The sequence below is a fragment of the Quercus suber genome, unplaced genomic scaffold (genome assembly GCF_002906115.3).
Source record: "Quercus suber isolate HL8 unplaced genomic scaffold, Cork oak 2.0 scaffold_343, whole genome shotgun sequence".
NCBI lineage: Eukaryota > Viridiplantae > Streptophyta > Magnoliopsida > Fagales > Fagaceae > Quercus > Quercus suber.
Window position 1 is genome coordinate 649001 of NW_027069795.1, and position 17064 is coordinate 666064.

The 17064-nt window shown below is 35.4% G+C and overlaps 2 protein-coding genes across 3 annotated transcripts; one reads left to right on the plus strand and one right to left on the minus strand.

Annotated features, from left to right (window-relative positions):
- Nucleotides 1-4430: 4430 nt before the first annotated feature.
- Nucleotides 4431-9424, plus strand: LOC112020556 (tubby-like F-box protein 3). 2 transcript variants are annotated; one of them, XM_065759832.1, is made up of 7 exons: nt 4431-4615; nt 4701-5697; nt 7352-7439; nt 7606-7735; nt 7815-7991; nt 8126-8608; nt 9076-9424. In XM_065759832.1, exons 2-6 carry the CDS (start codon nt 5344-5346, stop codon nt 8595-8597), a joined length of 1221 nt encoding a protein of 406 aa, XP_065615904.1. In that variant the 5' UTR covers nt 4431-4615; nt 4701-5343; the 3' UTR covers nt 8598-8608; nt 9076-9424. The 2 variants fall into 2 exon arrangements, with proteins under 2 accessions (XP_065615904.1, XP_023908879.1); XM_024053111.2 differs by having other exon boundaries at nt 5311-5697.
- A 1805-nt stretch (nt 9425-11229) lies between these two features.
- On the minus strand, nt 11230-12211 carry LOC112020552 (uncharacterized). The gene is made up of 2 exons (XM_024053108.2): nt 11717-12211; nt 11230-11431 (listed from the first exon to the last, which is right to left on the minus strand). Exons 1-2 carry the CDS (start codon nt 11977-11979, stop codon nt 11332-11334), a joined length of 363 nt encoding a protein of 120 aa, XP_023908876.2. The 5' UTR covers nt 11980-12211; the 3' UTR covers nt 11230-11331.
- Nucleotides 12212-17064: the final 4853 nt, after the last annotated feature.

Consider the following 17064-nt stretch of genomic DNA (forward strand, 5'->3'; position numbering starts at 1 on the left):
GGGCTAGAAGACTGAAGAACGGGGAAAGAAGTAGATTTGTTCAGGTAAAGAAAAGGGGACATTTCCAGATAAGTACTCATCATTTCCGCATTAAATGAATTGTATACACTCAATTTGCTGCATTTAATGGCAAAATGACCCTTGAACAGAGTTTTTACAGTTTTTACAAAGTTTCTAACTTGGATCGGGCTGTTGATTCTAACCCTCTACATAAGTGTTTTTTTTCCCCCCTAATAAACAAAGATCATTTTTAATGATGTAAAAATTTGGTATCAGACATTCACGTTGTAAATGTCATGCATTAGAAAACTTATAAGAAAAGGTGGAACATCCTTCAACCATATCTAAAATTACAACTCTTTTCTCTTGGAAACTCGTGTATGGTCAATCTTCAAGCTACTGCATTGCTCTTAATTAAGTTTTCAATCTAATTAATAAACAATAGTTCTTGAAAAGTGTAAGTGGTATAATGTGCTCTTAATTATTGTTACAGTGTTCAAATCTCCCCTTCCTTCCCACCTCAAACTTATTGTAACTATTAAAAACAAGATAGATTTTTTTTTTTTTTGGCTAAATAAATACTTTATTACTTAACCCAAAATAGGGGAAATTAAAAAATGTTTGGGCTTCGAACCATCTTTATCTAAAACTTTCACCACAGATAAAAGCAGAATGGAGATGGGAACTGGCCCAAACCAAGATACAAAAGCAACCCATTGGGCAAGAAGATGAGCAAGGGCATTGCCCTCTCTATTTATAAAAGAGAAAGAAACATTTACAAAAGATTTAGCAAAATACAAAATATCATCAGATATGGGTTTGATACTCTAGTGAGGGACAAAATCTACATTCTTCAAGGGCTCAATAACATATAGAGCATCACCTTCCAATATTATATTACTATAACCTTACATAGTAGCACACCTGATAGCACACCAAGTTGCTTTGGCTTCCCCTAGCAAAGAATTCCCTCGATTCAATTGTTCTGCCCATACTAACAGAAGCTACTAGAGAAATAAATACAGGAACAAAATGGTAACAACTGAACTACTAAGTACCAAGTAGGTAAATTATCAAAAAATTCAAATTTGCTTTTATAATTTACTAGTTGGATCTCCTTTTCAAAGGGGGGAAAAAAGATGCTAAATTGGTCCTTACACTACAATTTGATGTGACCAAATTCTAATAAAATTCTCTAGTAGCTTAAAAATTGGTAAGACATGCCAATTAAGATCTAATAATTTTATGAGAAATGTTATCTTGACTTATAAATAATACTAATCGCTAACCTGTACAATGCACGAGATAGTTAAATAAAAATTAAAAGTATTTATTTTGCTTAAAGGTCTATGACTTGACTTAAAAAATGCATAACTTGAAAAGAAATGAAAATAAGTAATTTTTTGTTCAATATAATGGTTTAGAAAAAAAAAATTTATTTCATATCATTGATTTCACATAACATATCCTGGCATGGGCTATTTTGTAGTGATTATTTCACATAATACTCAACTTTAATTAAATCTACCATCCACTAACAATCTAATCTACGTTATTTTAATAGTAGATCTACAAATTGCATTCTTATATCCTCCATTATTTAGAAAGTAACTGAAAGAATGATTGTATGTAATGTATAAATTTTATTCTTTTACAATATAAAATTATTAAAATAATTAAAATAAAATATAATTTTCTAGAAATTTTTTGAAATAGAGTTTTAAATTTCTTAAAACTTAGTTAATAGAGTTTTTATTTTACCTAAAAGTGAACCATCGCAATTAATGAGAATTTAACCATTTTTTGCAAAGAGAAAACAACCATAAGTTTAATTTTTATTTTAAATCATAGGATATTACAGTTAGATCTGTACCATGTGTAATACGTTAGTCCATTATGATAGTTCCAAATAATATCCTAATACCTATCTATATGAGTTTTATTTTTAATGATGTCATAAAAGGATGGAGTTAAATAGAAGTCATTTAAGATCCAACATATATTCAATAATTAAAAAAAATGTAGTTTCAAAAGTCTTTTAATTGTAAGTTTTTTAAATCATAAAATAGACTCTATCTAAACTCTAAAAGAAAGCATTCGAAATGATCACATAATTGATATCATATCATGATGGTTGCAAATAACAATATTATTATACATGATTAATAGATAAACAATGAAATTGTGAATTAACAATTTAACAATTCAAATACCAAGTTTAAACTACAACAACACATATACAGAAGACTCCAAATATTGGAACATACTTCTTTTACCATTTTCATTATTTAATTAGAACCAGAGTTTCAAAGATATTTCCAATTCAATTAAACCCAATAATTCACTTGCCACAAAAATTAAAAACTTAGATGGACACGTGACGAAAAATTGGACTCTAATTGAAATCTAATTTAGGATCTAATTGGATTTGGACTCTTCAATTTTTACGCTCAATAATTCACTTGGCACTAAATTAAAAATTAAATAGGATACGTGACACAAAATTGAGAATTCAATTAAAATATAATTAGATTTTCTCTAAATTTTATCTATTAATACACATATATATACACACAAATATATATATATATATATATAATGCCTTTTCTCTGACACAGGGAAACAAGAGGACACTAAAGATTTCAACATGTTTTTTACACTAATCCACATCAAATAGGAGACGAGTCACATAAAAGGTTTTTTTTTTTTTTTTTCAAGAAACTACCAAATAATCCTAGACAAAATGTATTATTTGGCAAAAACATGCCCTTCGTCCTTTCTATGAAGTTTCTTGAGTGTGGATTTTTCTAATTTTGCTATTGAAATTTGAAAACCACTCACTTATTATTAGTTATTACCATAGTAGTAGCGCTTTATTTTTTTGGCGTGTTTCCTGAAAAAGTAATGTCTCTCCTATTTTGGCAAGGAAAGGCCTTTTGATACTCATTCTATGTTTCTTTCTATGCATACATAAATAGTTTTCATTCAACCATAAAACAAAGTATAATCGATCTAAAATTATTCTAATAATTTATTATATACAATAACTAGTATGTAAAAGAACAAGATACTGAGCCATCAATTTATATTTTATTTTTGTCTCAAAAAAATTATTTTTTATTTATATTTTTTTGGTTTCCACAAGAAGAAGTGAGCAATCTCAAGCCCAAGCAAAACCCATCTCAACTCACACGTGTGTTTACATATGCAAAAATGTTCATATTCAATTGTCTTAGAGCATTAGCATTGGGGAATGCTTATGCCAAATCTAAGAGAAATTTGGAATTTTAAGCCCCAAAACCATCTGTATTGGGGAATGCTAAACAGCAGTATTGCAAATTTTTTTGCAATACTGCTACAGTGTAATTCTAAACATAGAATTGCACTTTAGCAAGTATTGTAAAAAAATAATAATATTTTATTATGTAAAGAGAGGAGATAGATGGGAAAGAAAAGATATAATTTTGAAATATATTATTTTAATGAGTAAAAGAGGGAAGTAGAAGTTTGGAATGTGGAAGTATTGTAAAATTGTATGGTATAATGATAAAATGGCTTTTTAGGATTGTAAAATAGAGTAGCATTGGAATTTTCTAATGCTAATGCTCTGATTAAATTAAAATTCTATCATATTTAACCTCCCTCCTCAAAAAAAAAAAAAAAAAAGACCTCAAGTATTTGTATTTGCAAATTTTTGTATTTATTATTGTGAAATTACACAAAACCCTTGTGTGAGTTTTCCTTAAAACATGAAATTTTCTTCATATTTTGAATGTAATGCCTAATCATCTATTTTATTGTTTTATATATAAACCACTGTATATATATGTGTGTGCATTATATTAACATTCATAAATCTAAGGGATTAAGTATTTAGACAATTATTGTCACAAAAAAAAAGTATTTAGACAATTAACAGTTTACATATAAGCCTCATGTGGTCTATCAATCTATGAGTTACTAGTTTAAAGTCTTCTGCCCAATGTTTTTGGAGTCACCCTTAAGAAATTGTCACAAGCAAATTGCCCTATGTATGTAGAGGGGAATAGTTTGATACTTACATAAAGATTAGTTATATGCTTTTAAAATGGACATCTCAAGTGCGTTGTAACTTAGTTACCACTTTTCTGTGCATAAAGTATTTGAGGATTTAAGACGGTATAAATAGCTTTAACTGCAGAATTAGCAATATATTGTAACTATTTAGAATCATATGTAGCATCTTTCACGACTATTTATCCCTTGTCAGTAGAATCCATCCGACATTCATGCTGCCACCTTTGAGCTTAGAAGAAAAAGAAAAAGAAAAAGCAAAAAAAGAAAGGAAAAAAAAAGTCTGTTGGGTCCTGGCCCAAAGACCCGAACTTTGACCCGAGCAATACCCGAGACACACCAAGCCAGTAGCCACTAGATAAAAGGCATCCATCAAGACAAAACAGTGGTCCTAGGGACCCCTTTTGGGACCACACACTGACACACAGACCAAACAAACCCTAACATGTTTCTGTAGACTGCACTGTGATACCATTTCCTTTCTATGGTAACTGATGGGTATCACTCCCCCTTGGTTTTCTTGGCCTTAGCAAGTTTCTGTAACAGTGCATTGCATTTTGAGGTTTGTTTGTTTGTTTGTTGGTTTGTTTCAATCTCTGTAAACTGCAGTTTAGTTGTTGCAAACTTTTAATGTTTTCTTTTTGTAGGGTGTTTGGTCAGTGATTGTTTGAGAGAAACTGCAAAATTTGGTTGCATTTGGCGGTTTAGTTCGTTACTTTTTGTTGGGTATTTTTGTGGTTTTGAATTTATTGGTCAAAATTCATAACTTTGGTCAAGTTTTGAGTTTATTTTGGATCTAAATTCTGGGTTTCTGTTGCTTGATTCTGGGTTCATGCCTTTTTTAAAAAATGAATTATGTTTGATTCACATTTTTGGGGGAAGAGAATTTGTGGTGATGGTTGGTCAAAATGATCAAATTGTGGATTTATAGATTTTGGGGCTTCTAAGCTTTTGTTTACTGGTTTTTAATTCGTGAGAAATGTGGGTGTTTAGGGCTTAGTGTTGTGTATATACCGGTTTTGGAGTGATTTTGGTTTATTTTCATGGTTTAGGGGAAGAATTTGAGTTTGTCATTTTCATCTGAGTAAAGACTTTTGGATTTTGAGATTTGTGGGGTTTTTAATTAGTTTTTCTAGGTCATATATATAATTTTTTTTTTGGGGGGGATACTGAGGTCATATTTCATTATGTTGTGAGGAATGTGGGTTATTTGGAGGGAATGGGAATGTTTTGATGTTAAGTTTTGTGTTATTTTAGATGTAGAAAGGTCAAGAACTAAAGAGACATAAAATGTCGTTGAAGAGTATCATTCAGGACATGAGAGGTGAGTTTGGGAGCATTTCTAGGAAAGGGTTTGAGGTGAAGTTTGTGTCTGGGATGAGATCCAGATCGCACCGGGTAGTCCAGGATAGCTCTGCGGTGGCAACAATTGATGCTTTGAAGCAGAGCTGTTGGGTTAACTTGCCACCGGAACTTTTGAGGGATGTGCTAATAAGGATAGACACCTCTGAAGATACTTGGCCTCCTCGGAAAAATGTGGTTGCTTGTGCTGGTGTTTGCAGGAATTGGAGAGAAATCATGAAAGAAATTGTGAAATCCCCTGAGGTTTCTGGCAAATTGACATTTCCAATCTCCTTGAAGCAGGTTTGAACATACATGAGTTGCTGCTTATGATTCAACTATGTTCCTCTTCATTGTGTTTTTACCTTATATTTGTTTCTTGTTATGATACAGTCATATCTGTATGGTTTACATGTTTACCATCATTGTAATTCCACAATTAGAAATGAAAATTTCACATGATGTACCTTCCTAGCTATTAAGAGCAGCAAGTGGATTTTCAAATTTGACTTTTTTTGCTTTCAATTTGTTTATAATGGATAGTGGGAACTGGTCCATAAACAATGTTAGTTTCATTTGTCAGCAAAGATGTTGCCTCATAATCTTTTGGAATTTGGGGAGTCAGAAGGTTGGCTTTAATAGTTTGTCCAGTGTCCACCCAGTGGTGCTTGGAACCAGAAGCACAACATATGCTTGAGCTTTAGCTATTTGATCCACTGGTTTCATTATCCCACATGCTAATGGGTTTAATTTAGAATAGATCCTGCGATTTATATTTATAAAAAAAAAAGGTCATGCAATTTATGATGTTCTTTCTTTTGTGTACCAATTTCCTGTGACAGTTTTTTAGAAAGAAAATCGGTATACAATTATCGGTGTGATAATGGGGGAAGATCTGGGTTTGAAGAAAAAGTAGACATGCTCTCACTCTGTTCTTATAAGAACTGTTTGGGGATGTTTGTGAGGAATCTGGGAATTATTAAATCAGAAAAGTTAGATTGCATATTGCCTTGAAGTTTGATAATCTGGGAAATTAGGCATTTTATAAATATCAATGCCTCTATGGTTCCAACCAAGCAATCAATAGAGACCTTTACATCAATGCATTCTGGTCCAGTGTCATTCAGATATTTGTTAAAACATTTTTTAGAATGTGATCCAGCCACTCGCATTGTACACAGAAAAGAGGGGAATGAAAAAGAAAGTTGCAGTCCGTCAAGACAGAGAGTTATTGTCACAGGTGCAAAACATGGTTTTAAAAATGAAGCAAACTCCCCATTTTTTCATAAAGTGAGACCAATGTAGACTACAACACTCAAGAGAACAAAATGTAAAGTGGATTTAATTTTCTTTTTGCTTTGTGATATAATAAAACATTTGGCCAATATATTCCAAATCCATGTTAATTATGGGTTGATACATGATTTAACTTGAAACGGTTATGGTCAATTTCTCAGATCATTAACATGGATTTCGAATATATTGAATCTAAAGCATTAGATAAAAATGTCAATGAGCTCAACTTAAATGGTACCTCCTCCTCTTGTGAGAGTAAGGTGGAGGGTGAGGTTGAGGGTTCAAGATCCGTTGGGTGCGTATGTTATTAACAATTAAAAAAAGCATTCCATTAAAAACAAAAAAAAAATTAATGATGTAGTCAGGGGGATGGCTTTATTAGCAGTAGTATTTGACATTTTGGAGTGAATTGCTGCTTCTAAATGATGGTTAGTTTCTAAAGACTATCCAAGTCCTGCTTATATTTGTGATTCTTGAAAATTTTTGAATTTTGTTGCAAGTACTTAATGATGTTCATATGTTAGCAAATACTGGATGCCAGCTATCCTCCTCAGAAAACCTTGCTATCAAGTATTTTCTTGATAGTAAGGTTATAGTCTTTATTGCATGTGACCTTTTGTCATCCAGCTAACATTCAAAATCCTTGGTTATCTTTTTGCAGCCTGGCCCAAGGGACTCCCTCCTTCAGTGTTTCATCAAACGGAATCGTAGCAGCCAAATATATTATCTTTACCTCGGCTTAAATCAAGGTCAAATAACCAAACGTTTCTTCTTTTCAGTATATGTTATATTTGATTTCACTTTTGTGAGATTAGTTTGATTAGTAGAGAGTTAGGTTCCTACTAGAGAAGGAAAGGTTCAGCTTTTCTTTGAGTCTCATCTCTGAGCTGCTCTTTTGCATTTTTATCTTGGCAGCTTCAACTGATGATGGAAAGTTCCTTCTTGCTGCACGGAAGTGTCGACGTCCTACTCACACAGATTACATCATCTCTTTAAATTCTGATGATGTGTCAAAAGGGAGTAGCACCTATGTTGGAAAATTGAGGTATGTTGAGCTGGCTTGACAGGACTGGTTCTTGTTTATCTTGTTGGCCTAAGTGTAAATTGCACTTTCTGTGATATAGATCGAACTTTCTGGGTACCAAATTCACAATATTTGATGCACAACCACCACATGCTGGAGTGAAAGTCACCAAATGTCGTTCTACCAGGCTAATTAATAGACAAGTCACCCCCAAAGTCCCTCCTGGCAACTATTCCATTGCTCATATTTCATATGAGTTGAATGTCTTGGGCTCCAGGTATGAAAGATGGTGCTGAAGTACGTCTTTTTCTTCATAGAAAATGATAAACAACACAGAACTGCAACCATCATGGTCAGTTACTACACTATATTCTCTATGTGAAAATGAGATTTTAATATTTTGGAAACCAGGGGTCCTAGAAGAATGCACTGTGTCATGGATGCCATTCCCAACTCTGCTGTTGAGCCAGGAGGTGTGGCTCCCACACAGACTGAATTCCTCCTTGGCAGTGTGGATAGTTTTCCATCCCTCCCTTTCTTCAGATCAAAATCAATCCGGACAGATAGTTTCCGATCTGGACATTCGTCTGTTCCAAGTGAAGGAATGCTGGTCTTAAGGAACAAGGCCCCTAGGTGGCATGAACAACTCCAGTGCTGGTGTCTGAACTTCAATGGACGGGTGACAGTTGCTTCAGTTAAGAATTTTCAGCTGGTTGCTTCTCCTGACAATGGAGTAGCTGGGCCAGAGCATGAGAATGTCATTCTCCAGTTTGGAAAGGTGGGAAAGGATGTATTCACAATGGATTATCAGTATCCAATCTCAGCTTTCCAAGCATTTGCCATATGTCTTAGCAGCTTTGACACAAAGATCGCTTGTGAATAAGTGACAAGCAGGTACGAATCTTGTTTCATTATATAAATTCTCTATATTTAATTTCTATATGAGTAGAAGCAAACAACAACAATAATAATAAAAATGGTATAGTACCATTATAATAGTATTTTTCCATGGTTGAGTGCCTTTTGCATTGTCTGAAATCTGAATGTGCACAAGTAATTCAAAAGTTTAAAATAAGATAGTGTGTTTAAATGAAATATTTATATCGTAATGTAGTGACTTGCCAATACAACTAACTGTCAATGTCGCAGTAGTTGTGAATCGTATATGATTAGTTAAGAGTGTCTTTGACTTGATCTTTTAATGTGAATAATGACAAATCTCCCCCACTAAAACTTTTAATGAGGTTGATTTTAGCTCTCACATGGAATAACTACTTACATTATAGGCTCCTTGGAACGTAGTTCTAATCCAGAAATTTACTAATCCTCTATTGATAAAGTTCCTGAAATTTGTCTGACAGGTTGGAAGGCTAGTTGCAGCATGGGGCATCAGTCAACAAAAACTCAAGTCTCTAGTAATCCAGTAGCTTTCTTCAAGCTGCCATGTATGCATTTAGGATTTTCTTTTTCTTTTTCTTTTTTTCTTCTCTGTACATAGATTGTTGGTGTTACCAGCTAAACATGGTTATGCTGGTTGCCTTCTTGCTAACATAAGTACATCTTTTGGGTCGTTTTGGTGCTTGTTTGGTGTATTTTGAGTGTGAGATATTGGACAGATACCTGAATTGGGACTAGTTTGTGAGTTTCCTAATACTGTTCTTGTGTTCTAGAGGCTTTTTTTACCCTAATATAAATAGTGGTTATATCCTACTACCTGTTTAATTTTGTTGACACCGTTATGTTTCTTAACAATTCCTTTACTTGATCTCATGGGTGTTTTATCTTCCTGTTGAAATCTTTTTGTTGCAAATAAACAAATGGAAAAAGTTCAGTAAACCATGTGCTTGTATTGTTGAAGCTCGAATGCAGCCACTTTTTATTATTATAGAAAATTAGTTTAACAGAACCAACTTCTTGTGTTTTATTTATTTATTTATTTTTATTCTATTATAATTAAGATGTAGAAATAATATGATTATTATACACAAATAGGGAATGTGTGATACGATCAACTTTAATAGGGCGCCATACTATAGTTTTTCCTATTCACGTAGATATTATATCAAATAGAGCAGTGTAGGCTGTAGGCGCGTCGGCTGTAGGATTTTTTTCTAGACAAGTCAATAGTGTTGTAATTTTTGTGTGCTAAAAGTTATGCAGTTTTTTGCTAATGAAAAAGAAAATTGCAGGAAAAACAATTTCATTCTGCGGCCAATAGCAAAGTAAGCCAAAGTCTGGAGAAAGGATTTATTTGTTTATTTAAAAAAATGAAGCAGCAGTTTTAAGAGTATAGCTAGCTACTAACATACCACTTTTACAACAAAATTTAAGTGGCAAGTTGTTAAAGATATATAAAAAAGTAACATCATTTGTGGGTTTAGATAAAAACCAATTAAAATTTGTCACTTAACTTTTATTGTAAAATTATTGTGAAAATAGTACTAAAATGATTATATTCAAGCTTATTTCAATTGGAATTAAACAAAATTTAGGGTTAAGAGTGTTCAAAATTTTATTTTAGGGGTCAAAACAAAACAAAAAAAATTAAAATATTTTATATATAATTTTTGGTTTTTGGCTAGTTCAGAGAGTTCATTTGAAATCCACCATGATGCTTAAAGCTGCCTCTGAAATAGATAGCAAACTTAGAAACCATTAGATAGCAAACCTATCTGGCTGTTTAGACCAATATAAGGCTGAGATCAATAATGGGGGGTTACTCAATTGAAATCCACCATGATGCTTAAATTGTCTTTTTGCATTAGTTAAGAGCTACCACCTTGATAGAAGTCTAAGAATTATTTGGCAGTAAAAGAAAGTGATCTGTTGCTAACTCAATATTTTGCATCATTGTGTACGGCTTTACTTCCGAACACATCTCATATAAACTAAAATGGGCATCATACAATTGAAGAAACATTTTCTTGATTGGGAGGAGAGAATGGAAAAGAATGAAAAGAATAATTTTAAAATATTCTTGCCTTCTCTTGTTTGAGAGTTTTAATGGAAAGAATGAAATGTCCATTTGTTTGTTTGAGAGTTTAAGTGAAAAGGAATGGAATAGATAGAACAGAACACTCATTTTTCTCTATTCCTTTAAAACCTCAAATTTTCATTTTCCCTAATTTTGGGAGGGATGAAAGGGAATGAAATTATATTTAATGAGTTTTTACTAAAACTCTCAAAAATACTCTTATATATTCAACCATTTATTTTAAAATAGGGATCTAATAGTAATATTGTCATAAAATGATTCTCATTCCCTCTATATTACTCTCAAACAAGATTACTTAATTTCATTCCATTCCTTTTCTTTGCTTAAATATATTTCATTCCATTCATTTCCATTCCCTTATGATCATTCCATTCCATTCTTTTATAAACTCTCAAACGAAGCCTTGTTGAACAATACTTGGAGATCATTGCAAAATTGGAGAAAAATAAGTGAAAAAAAGGGTACTTCTAAAACTATGACATCCAAGAATCATTTCGCTTCCCTTTTTCACAATCCAGAGTAAAAAAAAAGGATGTAAAGTGGAATATCATGGATGAAACCAAACATTATTACATGGACTCAAACAAAACATGAGCATTGCAGTATAGTAAAAATAAACCAATCAGAAACGTGGAGGCCCGCCAGGCCCAGGAGGGCCATATGGGCCACGGGGTCCGCCAAAGCAGTCTTGTAGCAACCAGCAACAGCATAGGCAGGACAATCTGCAGTCCCCACAGAGGAGGAAGAAAAACACATAAAGGAAAGAAAACAAAATTTAGAATCAATGTCAGTCAATGGATAATCCAAAAGATAATAATTATTGCTAACCACCCAGATCATTATAACTCAGTGGTCTTCCCTATAATTCAAAACTTTGTTGTAAGCATAAGAAAAAGGAAAATTTATACTAGTGAGGATAAAATGGCAATTCAAAACTTTTTTTTTTTTTTATGCAAAATCCTAGATGTAATTGCAAATACTAAATACAAAAGGGAAATTGTACTTACACTGAAGATACCATGTTGCAAAAACCATCAGCAAAACCACCAAAAAAGCCAGGTCCCCAACCAGGACCTCCAGGTCCCCAACCAGGTCCTCCAGGGCCAGGGCCCCAGCCTGGACCTCCAGGCCCACCCCAGCCAGGTCCTCCAGGCCCACCCCATCCAGGTCCTCCAGGGCCGCCGCCCCAGCCACCGCCACCGCCACCCCAACCAGGCCCACTCCCCATGACCGCCGCCACCTCCACTCCACCAGGCCCACCAGGTCCCATCTTTAGAGACTAGAGCTGAGTTCTACACAATTAGCACCAGTCTACCACCACAGCTGCAGCCTCCAATACCACCAAGAAAGATGCCAAAGCAAGAGATTTTAAAGCCTTGAGATGCACCCGATTTTAGAAAAACTTAACGAAACTAGTTTGGTGGCATATATAAGAGAAAAAATCTATGCCGGAATATAGCCTTTGCCTTAGTCCTTAAGCATTCAGTTTCAAGACTTTAATCTAAGCTTCGGGTGACAAAATGTACAGCCTTTCACATAGAAAGCTACCAGTCAAACATGCAACTAACCATATGTTTCAAACCTACCATTCAAAGCTGCACTAGTCCGTTTATGATTTATCATTTATGTGTTTGAGCACAAGACAGGTGGGAAGGCCAAAATAGCTAACTATTTTTTTTTCTCAAACTATCTAGTTAGTAGTTTCAGTTTTGAAACTATATTATTTAGTAGCACCTCGAGTCTTAGAGGCTCGGTGTTGGGACATAAAAATCGAGTTTCTAACACTCGAGTTCCAATAAAAAAAAATTTATAAATTCTAAGTCTATAACCAGCGAAAATACCAAAAACAAATTTCAAAAATTTCAAATCCATGCATCTCAATCCAAACTCAGATCAGAGGGAGGGAAAGAGCTCAGAGGGAGAGAAGGAGCTCACCTCACCAGCAGGCGCGGCCGCGGCTGGCGCGCGGTCTGGGCGGCGCGCTGCCTGGGCGTAGTGCGGCCTGGGTCGCGCGCGGCCTGGGCTTCGCGCGGCCTGGGCCTCGCGCCGCCTGGGCTCGCGCGCCGCGCCTGGGTCGCGCGCCGCGCCTGTGGGACGCGCGAGGTGATCCGATCTGGATCTTCTCCGTTTTTTTTTTTTTTTCTCTGCGTTCTTCTCATTCTGGGCTTTTTTTTTTTTTTTTTCTCTGGCTTATCCCCCTTCTCTGTTCTGGTTCTTCTTTTATTTGGTTACAAGGGTTGGACCTCGAGTGTTAGAAACTCGATTTTTATGTGCCAACATCGACCCTCTAAGACTCGAGGTGCTACTAAATAATATAGTTTCAAAACTGAAACTACTAACTAGATAGTTTGAGAAAAAAAAATAGTTAGCTATTTTGGCCAGGTGGGAAACAACAATTACGAGTGTGATAGATCATAAGATACAAGTTGCGTATTGAATTTGGGGGTCATTCTACGGTGTCGGTACCTCTAATTTTGTTTTTCTTCTTTCTTTCTTTTCATATGTGGTTTTTTGTTTCTTGGATTTGAATGACTTCAGTACCCCAAACTTCCTAAGGATATGGTTTTGGTGTTCGAATATCATTGATTTTAGATCCTTCACTGAAGCAAATTATTTGGGCTTTATTCTTTTAGTTTGGGATTTAGGCAAGTTGAAATCGAAAGTTTCAAACCAACATTTTAATTTTGCCCTCATCTTCTCCAGATGTCAGATTTTGGGTTGCACTACTCTGCGCCTTATTCGATAGGATCATTTTATTTCAGTGACAAGTCACAGCCAGGATATAGTTTTGATTACACAGATGATTTCTATATTTCGAAAATAAGATCATTGTCATTTAATATATATCTTGCTCTATAATGGTAATGATTCTAAGGCCCTATTTGGATTAGCCTTGTTTTGAGTCATATGACACAGTTCTCATCACTTAAACTGAGAATTACGTGGGACCCACTGAAAACTGAGTGTTTGGCTTGATTTCCTCTCCTTGTTTTCATCACTCAAACTCAGTTTGGGTTGAGTGAGAGTGATGAAAACCAGAAACAAGAAAATGGTGTTTTTTGTTTCTGAGTTACATAACTCAGTGGCAATTCCGTAAAATTTTTGACCTTGTGGAGCCCACCCGTATGACTTGTCCTATCAAGTAACGTCTCTCTCTCCACCCAGTTCTTCTCTGTCTCTTCTCCTTCTTCATTTTTGTTTTCTTTTACCCAGAGCTCTCTCTTCTCACTTACCCTTCATTGCTCCTCCACAAGCCGGCGCCACCACCACACCAGTCATCACCATCACGAGCAACCACAAGTCGTCACCATTAAGCTTAGCGATTTGGGTCTCTGATCAACCACAAGTCGTGATTTAGGTCTCTGATCCAAGCTCAGACTAGACCCTTCACCGTGGACATTAGCTTGTACTTCGCCGTGGACATCAATTATGAGTTAGTGGTGGTGGATTGGTAGTGGTTGATGGTGCCAATGAGAGGCTGTGGGTTGAAGGGAGGGAGAAGATAGAGAGATAGAGATGGAGATAGAGATGGGTTGATGAGACCTGATGCTTTGCCGGGGATTCGATAGGCGATAGGGGATCGGAAGCTTCGCCGGTGATGAGACCTGATGCTTTCTTCTCTCTTTTCTTTTTTCTTTTCTTTCTTTCTTTCTTTCTTTCTTCTTCACTCTAGTTTCTTCTCTTAGTTGTTTTTTTTTTTTTCTTCACGTGGTGATGGTTGTAACGCGGTGAGACATAATGCTTCTTCTTTTTTCTTTTTCTTTTTTTCTTCTTCAATCAAATACATTTGGTTGAGGGCTGTTGGTGGGTTTAGATTTTTGATTCATTTGGATTTTTTGGTGGAGGTTGTGGTTGTGTTGAAGGCTGTTGGTGGTGGTGGTTATGGTTGTGGATTTCTGGATTTGCCGTTGGTGGTGGTGGAGCTGGGTTTGAAGACGCGGATAGCAACCATATTCTTCTTTGCAGTGTCAGTGGGTGGGTCCATCATTTTGGCAAAAAGTGAAGTTAAAAAATTGAGATACATGACTGAGTTTTGTGACCAAACAAAAGTGTTGGAATTTTTGAGTGACAGTGGAGTTTGGGTGATGAGTTATGGATTTTGAGTTTAAGTTATGAAAACTGAGTACTGAGATATGAAAACTAAGGGCCCGTTTGGTTTGCTCCTAACTCAATACTTAGTTTTCATATCTCATTTCTCATCACTCAAACTCAGTTTTCGTAACTTATTTCTCTAACTCTATTTTTTCACTCACTCAAGCTAAAACTTGTTTGGCTTCATATCTTGGTCTTTATAACTCAAAATTTTGCACAACCTGGTGGGACCCATTTACTGTGTTAGGTCAGAATGGTAGTTGCCTACCCGCGTCTCTTCTCTTTCTCCCTTCACTTTCATTTCCTCATTTCATGCCTCTTTCATTTCTTACTTTCTTTCTTTCCATTTTCATACAGATTTTCCAGAAACCCAAAAAAAAAAAAAGCTCTAGCCTCCTCCCACAATTTGTATCAACTCCATCAAACCCACTTCCTCACAAACACTAAAAGCTTAGAGCATACATAAACCCCAGTGCCTCACCTGTCACCGTGAGACATACCCACCATCTTGTATAGAACATACATAAACTCCACACGCACAAACCCATTTCTGTACATTTGTGGATGAACCCCAAAACCCAAAACAAAAATATTTTCTTTAGAAACCCCAAACCCAAATCAAATTCCATTTTGAAACAAACACCAAACACCAAAACCCAAAACAAAATTTTTTTTCTTTAGAAATAGCAAACCCAAATTAAACTCCATTTTTCAATCACCAAACCCAAATCAAACAACAAACCAAAATCAAGCCCAGATCTTGATCTTTTCTTTCGGCCCACAGCTGGTGAGTGGTGGCGATGATGAGCAGGTGTGAGTAGCTTTGGAGGGCCGGTGTGCAGTTTTGGTGTGCATTTGAAGAGAAGAAAAAAGAAGGGATGCGAATGGAGAGTTTGAAAGGAAGAAAAAAAAAAAAGAAAAAAAAGATGAGAATGAACAATGAAGAGCACGGTAACAGATCAGCACATCTCTATCTCCATCTCTATCTCTCTATCTTCTCCACGGCGAAGGGTCTCTGGTCTGAGCTTGGATCGGAGACCCAAATCACAACTTGTGGTTGATCGGAGACCCAAATCACGAGCTTGGATCAGAATCCTTAGATCTGAGATGAACCGATCTGGGCTGAGCTTGATGGTGACGACATCGGAGACCCAAATCACGACCTGTGGTTGATCAGAGACCCAAATCGTTGAGCTTGATGGTGACAACTTGTGGTTGCTCGTGGTGGTTGCTTGTGATGGTGATGACTGGCGTGGTGGTGGCGGCGGCGGTGGCTTGTGGAGGAGCAATGAAGGGCAGTGAGCAGAGAGAGCTCTGGGTAAAGGAAGACAAAAATGAAGAAGGAGAAGAGAGAGAAGAACCGGTTGGAGAGAGAGATGTTGATGGGACAAATCATACGGGTGGGCTCCACAAGGTCAAGAATTTTACGGAGCTGCCACTTAGTTATGTAACTCAGAAACTGAAAACACTAATTTGGTGTTTTCAGTTTTCGGCACTGTAGCATCACTCAAATTGAGTTTGAGTGATGAATACAAAGATAGAAAATCAAGCCAAACACCAGATTTTTAGTGGGTCCCATGCTAATTCTCAGTTTGAGTGATGATAACTCAGTTTGAGTGATGAGAATTGCCTAATCCAAACAAGCCCTAAGACACCCCTAAATCAAACAAGTAAATGTTTTATGTTTCCACTGTTACTGAAAATGAGTTCCATGAGGAATTTGATAAATTGGGGGGGGTCAAATCTCATTTTTTTTCCTCGTTGTTTAGGTTTGGAAAAAGTTACAAAGGAAAATCCATAGGAATGGTATTCAACTATTTATTATCAATTGTAAACATTATATTATTTATGTCAACATCTTCCTCATACATAAATTCTCAATAGTCAAAATAGTTCTCAAAGCTGCTGTCCAAATGAACCTATTGTGATTTAGTTGACAAATTGTGGAGACCGTGTACTTAAATCACCGATAAATTACTGGGAACATAAAGAATTTGATTATCTTAGTTGATTCATGCTGCTCAAATGTTGCCTATGAGATTTGATGAAAATTTGGTGGTGTGGTGTCACAAAGAAAAGAGAGCTGGAGATAGTGGCGACTCTAGGAATTTTTTTGAGAGTGGTCCTTATGAAACTTAAATTATATAAAATCTAATAAAAAAATAATTTCGTACATTGACCAAAAAAACACACACACACACAACTACATAAAATCTTACAATTTCCTTCTAATTTTTTTTTTTTTTTTTTTTTTTAATTTTGA